Source organism: Rhinoraja longicauda, chromosome 6 (assembly GCF_053455715.1).
Source record: "Rhinoraja longicauda isolate Sanriku21f chromosome 6, sRhiLon1.1, whole genome shotgun sequence".
Taxonomy (NCBI): Eukaryota; Metazoa; Chordata; class Chondrichthyes; order Rajiformes; family Arhynchobatidae; genus Rhinoraja; species Rhinoraja longicauda.
In genome coordinates this window covers 19,198,585-19,213,550 of record NC_135958.1, presented here as the reverse complement: position 1 = coordinate 19,213,550, position 14,966 = coordinate 19,198,585, and the positions used below count along the sequence as shown (strand labels likewise).

The 14,966-nt window shown below is 41.7% G+C and overlaps 1 protein-coding gene across 1 annotated transcript in view; it reads left to right on the top strand.

Moving 5' to 3' along the window:
* Positions 1–14,966, top strand: part of fcsk (fucose kinase) — a 134,284-nt gene that overhangs the window by 2,501 nt on the left and 116,817 nt on the right. Inside the window, 2 exon segments of the mRNA XM_078400619.1 lie at positions 7,772–7,803; positions 7,806–7,958. Coding sequence (XP_078256745.1) covers positions 7,772–7,803; positions 7,806–7,958 — 185 coding nt within the window.

The following is a 14,966-nucleotide window of genomic DNA, read 5'->3' as shown; positions in this document are numbered from 1 at the left end:
CCTGTTTTGTTTCTTCTCTAAGTTAGTGACTTTTCTTATAAGACAATTATGTGGATACTTACCCTAACAATTTTTTTTTCATATGGAAGCAAAAGCACAATGCAGCAGAAGAAAGAGCTATTGATTTGCAGCACCAGTGAACTAGGTTCAATTCTGACCTCGGATATTATCTGTGTCAAGTTCAGCAATTGGTCTCTGCAAATCAACCATCATATTTAGTTTTACAATAATCATTCCTATAATTCATCTCTTAAATAGCATCCAGTTCTGCATCTTGTACGTAGCATAACATTAAAATTATGTTGAGATGGAAATTGTGCCTAAATCTAAAACATATTTTGAAACTTAGTTCTAATGGAAAATACCAGTCTTAAAATATTCCTGACACACTGGTTTTCTTTGTAATGCTACTACTAAATTCCTTTTCATCAGCTCAGAAATGATGGGAATAAATATATCCTGGTAATATAATAATTGGAAACATTTGGATTTAATTAATTTTAAGATCAAGTTATTATAGCTGTAATGCTCAGTTATTTGAAAAGGTCAGCATTTTGAGACTTACAGATAGAGTCTTGTAATTCAGAAAGAGCACAGCACAGAAATAGACTCTTTGACCCACCACGTCCATGCTGAAATAATTGGCCATCTGTCGTAAAAAGTTGCCCCCCCAAGTTTCTTTTAAATCTTTCCCCTCTCGCCTTAAACCTATGTCCTCCAGTTTTAGATTCCCCTACCCTGGCAAAAAGACTGGCTATTCAACTTATCAATGCTGTGGTGCAGCAGATAAAATGCTGGTTAGGTTTAGGTTTATTATTGTCGTATGTTTCGAGGTACAGCGTAAAGCTTTGTTTTGCATGCTATCCAAACAGATCAGATGTACCGTACACGAATGTAATCTGTTCAACTCAAGTACAATAGATAGAGCTAATGGGAGAATGCAGAATATAGTTCTCAGCATAGAGAGAAGGTGATGCAGCAGTGCACGGTGATGCAGCAGTGTGAGTCACCAATTTGTAGCTCCAAGTAGACTTGATGGGTCGAATGGCTGCCTCCTGCACCTATAACTTAAGAACTTATGAAGACCTGAGTTTGATCCTGACCCAAGGTAGTTTCTGTGAACAGCTTGCATGTTCTCCCTGTGACCAAGTGGGCTTCCTCAGTTGCTATAGTTTTCTCCCACATCCAAAAGATATCTGGTAGGTTAATTGATTTCTGTGAATAACTGCTTTGCGCAGGTTAGTGTTCACAAAACAGACAAGCTGAAGGGAAAATGTCAAAGAATTAGAGTTAGACATGCAGTGAAGAAACAGGCCATTCATGTCTCCAGCATGTCCCCAATAACACTTGCCAACTTCTACTGATGTGTCAAAGCAAGTATTTTATCGGAATGCAACACAGCATGGTTTTGGAATGGCTCCATCAAAGACAGCATGAAAGTTGCAGAGAATCATGGACGCAACTCAGACCATCACGCAAACCAACCTCCCTTCCATTGACTCCATCTACACTTCACGCTGCCTTGGCAAGGCCGCCAGCATAATCAGGGACGTCTCACCCTGGACACTCCCTCTGCTCCCCCCTGCCATCAGGAAGAGGTACAGAAGTGTGAAAATGCATATCTCCAGAATCAAGGACAGTTTCTTCCCAGTTGTCATTCATGCAACTGAACCACCCCTATCACCAACAAGAGAGCAGTCCTGAGCTGCCGTCTACCTAATTGGAGACCCTCGGACTATCTTTAATTGGACTTTACTGGACTTGTCTTGTACTAAACGTTATTCCCGTTATCCTGCTTCTGTACACTGTGGACAGCTCGATTATAATAATGAATAGTCCTACTGCTGATTGGATAGCACACAACAAAACTTTTCTATCTTTAAGTAACACTTGTATCCTCTCTCTCCGACCCTCCCCCACCCTAGTCGTTATACTACTTTTACTGTTGTTCTGTTAAGTTCCACTGTCTGTATTAACTTGTATTCACCTATCCCACAGCCCACAATGGACCATATTTCCTTGATTATCATTGCTTTCTGCATATTTTCCATTCATTTGTCTTTACCATCTATATCCTGTTCCCTTTCGCCTGACTCTCAGTCTGAAGAAGAGTCTCGACTCAAAATGTAGCCCATTCCTTTTCTCTAGAGATGCTACCTGACCTGCTGAGTTACTCCAGCTTTTTGTGTCTGTCTTCAGTTTAAACCAGCATCTGTAGTTCCTCCCAACACAGCTTTTCACTGTACCTTGATACACGTGACAATACTAAACTAAATAAAACACTAATATATAAGAAAATAACTGCAGATGCTGGTACAAATCGATTTATTCACAAAATGCTGGAGTAACTCAGCAGGTCAGGCAGCATCTCGGGAGAGAAGGAATGGGTGACGTTTCGGGTCGAGACCCTTCTACTAATTCCATTTGCCTGCACTGGGTCTGTATCATTCTCGACCTTGCCTATGTAAATGTCTGTTTAAATGTATATGTTAAGTTGTATCTCTCTGGAGTTGTATCTGACTCCAGAGCCTTCTCTGCCAGTGAGTTCTGTATATGAACCACCGTTTTTTGTTTGAACAAAAACTTTTCCTTCAAATCCCCTTTAAAACTTCCTGCTCTCACCTTAAACCTGAGCCCTCTTAAAGATTCTGACTATCTACCCTATCTGCACTTCTATCGGGTCATCTCTCGGCCTCCTTTGCTCTTGGGAAACAGTTTATCCAACCTCTCCCTATAACTATAGCTGTAAATTACACCTGATGGCCCTGGCTTACACAAAACTGGATTTGGCAATAAACCAGTTTCCAGTGTTTATGATCTTTAACTCATTTGATGACAGCATGCTCAGACTGAGGAAAGGAAATGTCGGCCAAGGTTATTAAAGCAGGATATCTGTCTGGACCTACTCCAGTTCAATCAAGTGTAGTGAGCATGCCAAACTGGCCAGACCTTCCTAAAGAGGAGGAGCCAATGAGTAAAATGACAACATGGGATTAGACAGGCATGCTAAGCAGCAAAATCGGCAACTGTGTAAGGCCTTTATCCAACCGGAAATACACCAACAACTACCTTATCCCCTTTATTCACAAAATGCTGGAGTAACTCAGCAGGTCAGGCAGCATCTCGGGAGAGAGGAATGGGTGACGTTTCGGGTCGAGACCCTTCTTCAGACTGATGTCGGGGGTGGGACAAAGGAAGGATATAGGTGGAGACAGGAAGATAGAGGGAGCTCTGGGAAGGAGGAGGGGAAGGGAAGGACAGAGGAGCTATCTGAAGTTGGAGAAGTCGACGTTCTGCAAACTGCCCAGGCGAAATATGAGGTGCTGCTCCTCCAATTTACGGCGGGCCTCACTATGGCACTGGAGGAGGCCCATGACAGAGAGGTCAGACTGGGAATGGGAGGGGGAGTTAAAGTGCTGGGCCACCGGGAGATCAGTTGCGTTAATGCGGACCGAGCGCAGGTGTTCAGCGAAGCGATCGCCGAGCCTGCGCTTGGTTTCGCCGATATAGATAAGTTGACATCTAGAGCAGCGGATGCAATAGATGAGGTTGGAGGAGGTGCAGGTGAACCTCTGTCTCACCTGGAAAGAATGTTTGGGTCCTTTGATGGAGTTGAGGGGGGAGGTAAAGGGACAGGTGTTGCATCTCGTGCGGTTGCAAGGGAAAGTGCCCGGGGTTAGGGTGGTTTGGGTAGGAAGGGACGAGTGGACCAGGGAGTTGCGGAGGGAACGGTCTCTGCGGAACGCAGAGAGAGGAGGGGATGGGAAGATATGGCCAGTGGTGGGGTCCTGTTGTAGGTGACGGAAATGTTGGTGGATGATATGTTGGATCCGCTGGCTGGTGGGGTGGAAGGTGAGAACGAGGGGGATCCTGTCCTTGTTGCGAGTGGGGGGATGGGGAGCAAGAGCGGAGCTGCGGGATGTAGAAGAGACCCTAGTGAGAGCCTCATCTATAATGGAGGAGGGGAAGCCCCGTTTTCTGAAAAACGAGGACATCTCGGAAGCCCTAGTCTGAAACACCTCATCCCGGGCGCAGATGCGGCGTAGACGGAGGAATTGGGAGTAGGGGATAGACTTTTTGCAGGGGACCGGGTGGGAAGAAGTGTAGTCCAGATAGCTGTGCGAGTCGGTGGGCTTGTAATAAATGTCCGTCACTAGTTTTTCTCCTGTGATGGAGATGGTGAGGTCCAGAAACGGGAGGGAGATGTCAGAGATAGTCCAGGTATATTTAAGGGCAGGATGGAAATTGGAGGTGAAGTGTATAAAGTCAGTGAGTTCTGCATGGGTGCAAGAGGTAGCACCAATGCAGTCGTCGATGTAGCGGAGGTAGAGTTCGGGGATGGGGCCAGTGTACGTCTGGAACAGGGATTGTTCGACGTACCCGACAAAGAGGCAGGCGTAGCTAGGGCCCATGCGAGTGCCCATAGCTACGCCTCTGGTTTGGAGGAAGTGGGAGGAGTCAAAGGAGAAGTTGTTGAGGGTAAGAACCAGCTCTGCTAGGCGGAGGAGAGTGTTGGTCGATGGGGATTGGCTGGTTCTACGGTCGAGGAAGAAACGGAGGGCTTCGAGACCATCCTTGTGGGGGATGGAAGTGTAGAGTGACTTATCCCCTTATCCCCTTATCCCCTTATCCCCTTTCACCAATTGAACATGCATGGAACCATCCATACAGCGCAGAAAGGGTCCGTTTAGCCAATTGCAAACGTTGCCTTTTTTGATAGGGCAATCGGTTCACTATCCCCATTCACTAGCTCTATTAACTTGTTGGCCTGGAATGTTTTTCAGTTTGGACACCCATGTATAAAGTCACAATAGAATCTTTTTTAATAACCCATGCACACGGTAAATTTCAGAACATCGTTGCTTACTGCTTGAAGACGCTTCGCCTTCCAACACCATTGGTTGTTTTGCCAGCAGATCTGAACTGACCAGTTGCCAGTTCTTACAAATACCCAGGGGGCTGGTCCTTGTGCAAAACAGGATGGAAAAAAGTAACTGATAAATGTCAAAATAGATAAAGCTCCAGCCACTCTTTTGCACTCTAAGTTGCTTGTTATTTATGATATCTGCGTTGCTAAATCAAGCAGAGTCTCTTCAAACGAGACCTCAAAAATTGAGAATTCAATGTTCATACTGTTAGATTGTAAGCTACTAAAGTGGAATATGAGCTGCTGTTCCTCTAGTCTGCTGTGGCCTCATTCTGGAGGAGGACCAGAAAAGAATGGTAATAATGGTTAGCAACTGGGAGATCAGTAGGTCTTGGCAGAACATGCTCAAGAGTTTGGTCTAGCCTATGTAAAGGAGATCACATGGGGAACACTAGATGCAGCAGATGAGGTTAGAAGAGGTGCACATGAACCTGTCTCAACTGGAAAGACTGCTGGGACCCCTGGATGGGTGTGAGGGAAGGGGTTTAGTTTAGAGATACAGCACGAAACGGGCTCTTCGGCCTACCAAGTCCGCGCCAACCAGCGATCCTGCTCACTGACACTATCCTACACACCCTAGGGACAATTTACAACTTTTACTAAAGAAAGCCCACGCAGGTCACTGGGAGAACGTACAAATTCCATACAATCAGCTGAGTTCCTCCAGCACTTAATCACATAATGAAAAATGGTCCCCGCCCTTTCATAACACTAATGTATTCACTGAAAAGCAGTCATAATAATGCTCTTCAGTCTGATATCAAATAAATTTTCAGTCTTTTCCCTATCCGTCTAATATTCAGCATATAAATGAATTAAGCTGTCAGCAGACAGGAGCTGCTGTTCTCAGCTTTGAATTATTTAGAGGAACGCGGAGAAAGGAAGGGATTGGGGAAAGAGTGAAAGGTTGTGCTGCTATGGAAAAGTGTGCAGGGAAGTGTATGCATATTTGTGTGTGTGTGAGTAAAGCCTATGAACTTTGTCTGCAGTCATCTTACAACTCCATACTACTGAACCATGACCTCTCTCTGTCAAAACCATGTGGCAGGTTGTGTGCAACAGTGACCCACATTAGCAGAAGTCACAAAGGGCCATCTCCCACTGTAGACAAAGATAGCTGTTATTATGGGACAATGTAATCATCCTTACTCATACAACTGCTAATTTAATGCTGTGAATTAGGCATAAACAGTTGGTCCAATAGGCTTCATTTACATCTGCCCTGCTTGTAAGATTCATGGGAATTGAGTCATGTTGCTTATATTCACTTCTACACTACCTGAATTCAAGTAAACAATAAGGAAACCCTCTCATGACTTGAACCAAATATCTCTGCCTTTTGCCTTTATAATTCATCAATCTTTCTGACACTGAACAGTGTTAACATTGAGATGGTGTGAGGTATGATTCATATTGTTAAACTACTTTATTCCACAATAAAATGCACAGGATAATTGTTCCATTCCAACTCGGTAGTTTAATCACGATAACTTATCTTCGTGTAATAACATAAAAACAATGAACATACCAGCCACTTCATTGAGTCTTCTTGCTTCATTGAGGCAGATTTTTTTTTTAACTGTAGCTTCAACCTAATGTGGAACAACCTTGCTCCTTTGACCTGAAGTCTGTGCTGTCTAAAACATCCAAAAACACGTTTAACTTGTGTTTCTTATGCCTGCAATAGTGGCAGAAATGGGTGAGCTTCTCCAGCACCATGATTAAAAGATGCTTTCTTTTTAATCAAAATAATTAATAAATCACTTGTTTTTTCTTGTAAAAAAAATCTTCCATCCAGAATATCCTTTGTGTATCTTTTTAGAAAAACAACAACAAAAATCCAAATATTATAGATACTGGAAGTTTGAAATGAAATAAAATTGTGCTTGTAATGGCTGGTAAATCATTCCCCATTTTCAGATCATTGATGGTCTCCTTTTTGCAGTCAACATGAAGTAATGTTGCTTGTTGTTAACACATCTCTCTCTGATAGCTGCCCACACAAGATCTGACAAGTATAAACCTCCTGTCATTGGGAATCTCTTCTGAAGTGGCACTTTCCATTGGATTTTGGATGTGTGGCACTTGGGGAAAATGCAGTTTATCAGATTGAAGCATTCTGATTAAGACAAGCATAGCCGAAACCAGGGAGTCCAAAGGAAGAGGTTAAAATTACATTTGCAGAAAGTGAAATTAAAATTTTGAAACACAGGTTAAGTGCAGAGATTTTAATTTTAAATAAAGACAGAGGATCTAAATTATTTTGTTTAGAGGCCAAGATGGGACCCCAGTGCCCGCACTCTCCCTATTTTACACCCACCAGATTCATTTTTAAGTTTATTATACTACTGTGTCATCTTCAAAGATTAAGTGAGATAAGTGTTAAGTATTAATAGGCCAACTGTCCAATCGTCCAGAAAATCTGTTGTCTGGCACACGCAAAATCCTGAGGCAGCCCGATTTACTGAGTTTTACTGTATGTGATTCAAGGAAGAATTACATGTGCTTTATCTTGTCTTATTATCCCTTTTTCTCCAACTTTGTTTTTAAATGTGGAATTGTGACAGTGGTGGAGGCCAGGTCATTGGGTGTTTTTAAAGCGGAGATTGATAGGTTCTTGATTAGTAAGGGCGTCAAAAGTTATGAGAGAAAGCAGGAATATGGGGTTGAGAGGGAAAAAAAGATTGGCCATGATTGAATGGCAGAGCAGACTTGATGGACCAAATGGCCTAATTCTGCTCCAATGTCTTATGGTCTTAAAGAATGATAATACAAAAAAAAAACATTTGTATAGTGCATGCAATAAACTTTATCATGTAATAACTATTTATGCATTCTATCCAGAAAGCAGCCTGGTCATCTCATGCTTCTGCAGAACAAGAGGTGAAGAGACCAATAGGAATGGCAAATGTTGGCGATGAGACTTTGGTATCAGAAGAGCAGAACTTTGGTGCCCAAGCCAGTGGAGTGGAATGGACTATCATCATCCTTACATGCCAGCACAAAGATAGTGTGTATGCCTTCCAGAGAGGTGTGTATTGCAGGATCTGTGAACAAGCAGATTATCGGGTCACTTTATTACTGCAAATCATTAATTGCTAACTCTATTCATTCTGTAATTAAGTATTTAAAGAAACCATTCTTCTTGTAACCTTGACAAGTAAATTGCCCACTGTTCATTGCAATTTGTTTTTCCAGAACATATAGCAATGTGAACAGAGTAATATTGTAGCTGGGAAATGGAATTTATTTTTATTATTTTTAACATCCATTTGCTTGGATCCCTTGACAAAATACTTCTGAAGTGCATCATTGCTGTAATTAATGTGAGTAGATGGCAAGAAGGGTGAGGTGTGGTGTGGGATAATTGTGCAGAAAATTTTAAATAATGCCACTTGCACACAGGTGGGCCATTCTAGTTTCCATTGATGAGTAGTAGGTCCGTTGGATGACGTGCGTTAGGAGTAGTATGGTTATGGGTGAGAGAAATTTACTTGGCTTCACACTTGCCAAATAAATGCACTGACATGGGTATTTTCAATGTTTGTTTAATATTGATGCTCAGTGAATCAGGGGCCGTTTTATGAAACATCTTGAAGATCCCACTCCGAGCAAGTGGGATTGCAAACATCTTGAAGACCAGCTTTAAATTAATACAACTTTTTTTGCAGTAGTTATCTGAAAAGTTTGTATTTGTGGTGAATTTGGAGGATTTTGTAGAGAGAGCACTGGCAATATCTTTCTAGTGTCTTGAAAGGATTGCTTTCGGCAATTCAGGGTTTAGAAGTGTTGGAGGCCAGGGATCACTGCTTTCTGATTTTATGTAAAGTTTGATTTCAAGATCTTCAAATACCCTTTCCCTCAATTGACCAAAGGCTTTGCTGGTGAATTGAGGATGAAGATGAATTCCATCATCGATGTTTACATTTAGTAAGAGATAGCTCCCCAGATCAGGAAAATGGGCCGTATTTTTCAGAGTTTCACTATGAGTCTTTATTGTTGAGCACTGTTGTGCAGCAGGGACTGCTTGGTAGAGGGTCCTTTGTACTGTGGTTGCCTCTTGTTTACTTTAGTGAACAAGTCAAGGTTGGCTTGGAACTTGACTTGGGATCGCAAATGTTATCTGTAAGCTGCAGCTTGACGACTGAACGTTGGGTGGCTTAGGTTCTGGACTGTATCATTTGACCGTTTGTTGGAAATGAAATGCCGAATTGAGGCAAAATGCAGCCTTGCACTTAAGGAATTGGCACTCTAGATTGTTCCATATAAGGCAGAAATATTTGCTAAGCGCATACACATTCCTGCTGCACTGCAATTGTGCAGCATGTGATATTACACGTAGAACTTGCTTTTTTATGCTACAGTCTAACAAGTATTTTCTCATTCTTGGTTCACAGTAAATTACTTGACAGTAACGATTAAGTTACTTTGGGCCTCTAGTGATACCTATCGCATTCTGCAGATGCACCATAGAAAACATCCGATCTGGATATATTACTGTTTGGAATAGCAACAGTATTGCCCAAGACAATTGCCCAAATGACCAAGAGTTATGGACACACCCCAGTCTATCACAGACCAGGCTCCCCCCCCCCATATCTCCACTTTACGCTACCTCAGGAAAGCACCCAACATAATCAAAGACCACTCGCACTCAGTCATTCACTGTTCTAACCTTCAGGGGGGGTTAACCTTCGGAAAGCGTTTGATCCTGATAGTATACCCGGTCGTGTTCTCAAAACCTGTGCAGACCAACTGGCTAGAGTTTTTGCGGACAATTTCAACCTCTCATTACTAAGTTCTAAGGTTTCCACCTATTTTAAGAGGGCATCAATAATACCGGTGCCGAAGAAAAGTGACATGCCTCAAAGACTATCCACCAGCGGCACGAACGTTGACCCATTACAGTTGGTATACTGCCGCAACAGGTCAACGGAGGATGCGATCTCACTGGCTCTCCAGTCTGCACTGGACCACTTGGACAATGCAAACACATACATCAGGCTGTTGTTTATAGACCACAGCTCGGCATTCAATACCGTCATCACCTCCAAGCTGGTTACCAAGCTCGCGGAACTGGATCTCTGCACATCTCTCTGCAACTGGATCCTCGACTTCTTCATCAACAGACTACAGTCTGTTCGAATTAGCAAAAACATTTCTTCCTCTGTACGGGAGCACCTCAAGGCTGTTTGCTCAGCCCCCTGCTCTACTCGCTCTATACTCGCGACTATATAGCTGGGCACAGCGCGAACTTCATCTTCAAGTTCGCCGACGCCATCACCGTTGGATGAATCACGGATGGTGGAGTCAGAGTATAGGAGTGAGATCGATCGACTGATCAAATGGTGCCAGCACAACAACCATGCTCTCAATGTCAGTAAGACCAAAGAATTGATTATGGATATATTCACAAAATGCTGGAATAACTCAGCAGGTCGGGCAGCATCTCGGGAGAGAAGGAATGGGTGGCGTTTCGGGTCGAGACCCTTCTTCAGACTGATCGGTCGAGACCCTTCTTCAGACTGATCGTGGACTTTGATTGTGAGTCAGAGTATAGGAGTGAGATCGATCGACTGATCAAATGGTGCCAGCACAACAACCATGCTCTCAATGTCAGTAAGACCAAAGAATTGATTGTGGATATATTCACAAAATGCTGGAGTAACTCAGCAGGTCGGGCAGCATCTCGGGAGATAATTGATTGTGGACTTTGGAAGTGCAAGGATGAGGACCCACAAATCTGTCTAATGGTGGAGTGAGTCAACAGCTTCAAATTCCTGGGCATGCATATTTCTAAAGATCTTTCCTGGACCCAGCACGCTGATGCAATTATAAAGAAAGCCCATCAATGCGTCTATTTCCTGAGAAGATTATGGAGATTCGGTATGTCAGGGAGGATTCTCTTTAACTCCTATAGGTGTACAGTAGAGAGCATATTGACTGGTTGCATCACGGCCTGGTTCGGAAACTTGAATGCCCAGGAGCAAAGAAGACTGCAAAAAAGTTATGAACACTGCCCATTCCATCACGGGTTCTGACCTCCCCACCATCAAAGGGGTTTACCAGAGTCGCTGCCTCAAAAGGACAGCCAGCATCATCAGAAACCCACACCACCCTGACCACGCACTCATTTCACCCCTGCCATCGGGAAGAAGGTACAGGAGCCTGAAACTGTAACGTCCAGATTCAGGAACAGCTTCTTCCCGATAACCATTAGGCTATTAAACACTGTAACCTCAAATAAGCCCTGAACTACGTAAAGTATTATTATTATTGCACTATTATTGTTTGTTTATTTTTTTATGTGTAATTATCTGTGCGCGTGTGTATATATATGTATGTTTATATACACACAATACACACATTGAACTTTTTTCTCGTTTATTATATTGTTTTCAGTGTACTATATTTATGCCGTTGTGCTGCTGCAAGTAAGAATTTCATTGTTTTATCTGAGACATGACAATAAAACTCTGATTTCTTGACTCTCACTTGCAATGTGAAGAAATGTGGTAATCATGCGCAGCAAGATTCCACACAGCACATTAAGATAAAAGATACGAAAGGCTACATTTTTTGTTGAAAGATAAATATTAGACCAGACCCTGGGAGAACTAGGTTGGTTTTCTGCCGAGGTGGCACATTTTTCAGTTCAATGTCAACCTCGATTAAAACGCAACTCTAGAAATGTCATTACATTTCCTGAAAACCTGTAAACTAACATGTAAATAAGGCCTGAGGACTAACATAGAAGTTGTCCTGACATCAGTTTAAAAAAGAATGTCGACCTGAAATGTTACCTATCTATGTTCTCCAAAGATGCTGCCTGCCTGTTGAGTTACTCCAGCACTTATGCTGTCCATTAACCAGCATCTGCAGTTATTTGCTTCTACTTCACAAATCTTGTGACTTTGTTCAGCTCTCCTTGTCTTGTTCCACTGTCAGGTTTGTCTTTTTGTTTAATAGACTGTTGCTGCTATTAGAGATCAGCATAAACTTATTAGATATTTCCTGTGACAGTTGGCCCATTAGTTTTAAAGTAAAACAATCCAGTACAGGTAGGAATGCTGTTGATTCCTTTTCTGCCTCTTGACTGTTTCAAACTCAAAAGGAATCATGGCCAAGAGGGCCTCTCTGGACTAAGGGATACTATAGAGACTGTACATAAGTTGGGTTATACTAAGGAATGCATTACGTGCATTACCGAAACAGGAGGAGACTGGAACTGGATCATGAGTTAAATTCCAAAAATATTGGATTATGTATGCTCTGAGCATTTTACTATATGGAGACTTTGCTGTATGAGTAAGAAGGTTATGAAATGAATCTCTGAAATGCCTGCATCGCTGATGACATTGTTTATTTCTCTGATATTTTTCCTTCTCTCTTTCATCTGTGGGAAGCTATGGGGATGTGATTTGAAAAAAAGAATCACTGATTTTGACCATGAAGTTGGCAAGGACTTTCACTATTTGTCAACAAATCGCATGATCTGTCCAGATCTGACATTGCTAGATATATTAGTTTGTAAGATAAGAATCTCTATTGGGGAAACTTGGGTGATTCACTTTATATTTCTAACTAGTACTTGGAACAGAACAAATCTTGAATTGGCAGAGTAATGCTGGTCCTGAAATGGTTGACAAAGTTTTATTTTCTCTCCCCTTCACTGTTCCTCCCCCCACTTCTCTGTAACATTGTCTGCTCTTGAAGCCTACTTATTTATTCCTTAAATTTCTGGTGCCATAAATATTACATTTGTCAAATATTTGTATGAAACCTTTTTAAGTGAGACTGGAAACAATGCCACATTTAACTGAGGAGGAGCACAAAAATAAGATTTCCTTAATCTAAGATGAATATGCTGCACCAAATAAATCATGTGCAGATGAAGGTTTTCTACTGTGTTGTTTTTCATTTTGGTTTTTCAGTTTGTGAGGAACCCTTGAGTAAAGAGGTCACACCTTGTTGTGAGCTCCATATGTCTCAAGTCTGACTAATTTGGATGTTACAAATCCACAGAGAAAAATGTGCAAAGCATTAATTGGTAGAATCTATCCAGATATATTTTCTACTGCACCATGACAGGAGAGTTTTCTCACTGTCTCATCAAACATTTGCCTTTCAAACAGCAATTCAACATTTCCCATCATTTATATAGGAAAGGGCATTATTCAAAGTTATGATTTCCATTTTAATACAGCCTACCTGCAGTATTACATCATGTATGTTTGGTCAGGTCACATCACTTACCCCTCGGGGCACTCCACAGGTTACAAGTTTGGCATAATGAACCTGACAGATGGTAAAGTTTATTAAGAGGAGAAACTCTAACCTCAGAAGACCAGGCAGTTGCTATGGAAATTTGATTTGCTGCCATTGCTGCTTCATGGTGTTGTCAGTGAGACCGTACAGAAAACATTCTTATTTAAGAGGATTGCTGTGATTAATCACAAAAAAGGCTCGCCTATTTTTGCAATACCCTCGGGAGAAAGGATTTTTTAGAGATTAATGTTTCTGATTGTTCCCTTGTGAGTATTGATGGCAGTCCAGGCCAGCACTTACACTTGAAATGGGTATTAACCCTTTATGATACCCAGCATTGGACTCGAGCACATATTCACTTGGGGCTTTCCCTTTCAACCTGGCTCAGTTGCTGGCACTGTGAGAGAATTGTGGTGTACCAAAAATATAAGGTCATAATCTAAATAGACACAGTAATCCCTTATTACATTACCGAAGCAGTTACAGCTACTTTACTTTCCATGATGTGTCAAGCAAAGGCATTTCTACACACCCTGATATTTCCAATAGGTATTGCAGATCCCACATTAATGTATGAACTGGTTACACCTTGCATCGTGGTGGAACTTTCTTTTGGATCAACATTTGAAATAAATTTGTTTGTGGGGTTTATTTAGTGGAAAATTGCCTTTCATGTTCGAATACTTAAACTGTCATTTCACTCGGTGATTCATGGTGCGAAAATCCCTAAAGCGTTAGAGATGCAAGCAATGAGATACTGAATAAATTGAATGAATTTTACAAGGACTATTGTAACTTTATTTTTCTAACAGACTACAGTGGGGAAAAATCAGAAGTCCCAACAAAGAGGAAATGAAGAAAAATAACATTATTTACTAGGTTATTATTACATTCTGATCCTTCCTGTCATTTTCCTAATTACTACCTGAATTACTATTTTGCCTTCTGGCAATTATCTATTCCTTTAAAATTTATAATTCCTTTTGGATTGTACTCCTCTGAAATCTGTTATTTATTTGTTAAGCCCTATATACAGCCTGTTATCGTATTACCAGGCACTTTCCAAACTACAGTTGAGGAAAGATCTATGAAACTGATGCTCTACAATGCCGAGAACTGTAACCTGCACTCTGTATCTTCCCCTTTGCTCTATTTATTGTACTTGAGTTTGACTTCATTGTATTTATGTATGGTTTATCTGATCTATTTGGATAGCATGCAAACAGAAAATTTCACTATCCCAGTACATGTGACGAAAATAAACCTAAATCTGTTAATTGGGTAATCCAAATGGATCAAATGGAAGCCATGACCATTGAACTTACAACCCAGTGGGATGAATATTGATTTCTCTAATTTCAAGCAATCCTTGCTTTCCCTTTCTCTCCATCCCTCCTGCTAGTCATCCTGCTAGTTTCACTGTTCGTATCCCTTCGTTATTACCTCCTCCATGGACCATTGTGGGCTCCTTGGCCATTGGCGCCGATTCTGATTTGTTCTGAACTTTTTCCTACGTCTAGTTTCCCTTCCTCTATTGACTCTCAGTCTGAAGAGGGTCTCAACCTGAAATGTCACGTATTCCTTTTCTCCAGAGATTCTGCCTGAACTGCTAAGTTACTCCAGCATTTTAGGTTTAACTAAACAACATATGGATTTAATGTGCTAACATTGAGAGAATACAGAGACATTGTATTCTACCTGTTTAATAATGTTCTTGAACTGTAGTAAAACACTGCATTGTGGAGACGTGCAGGTTTGTTGTTTGGTTGGC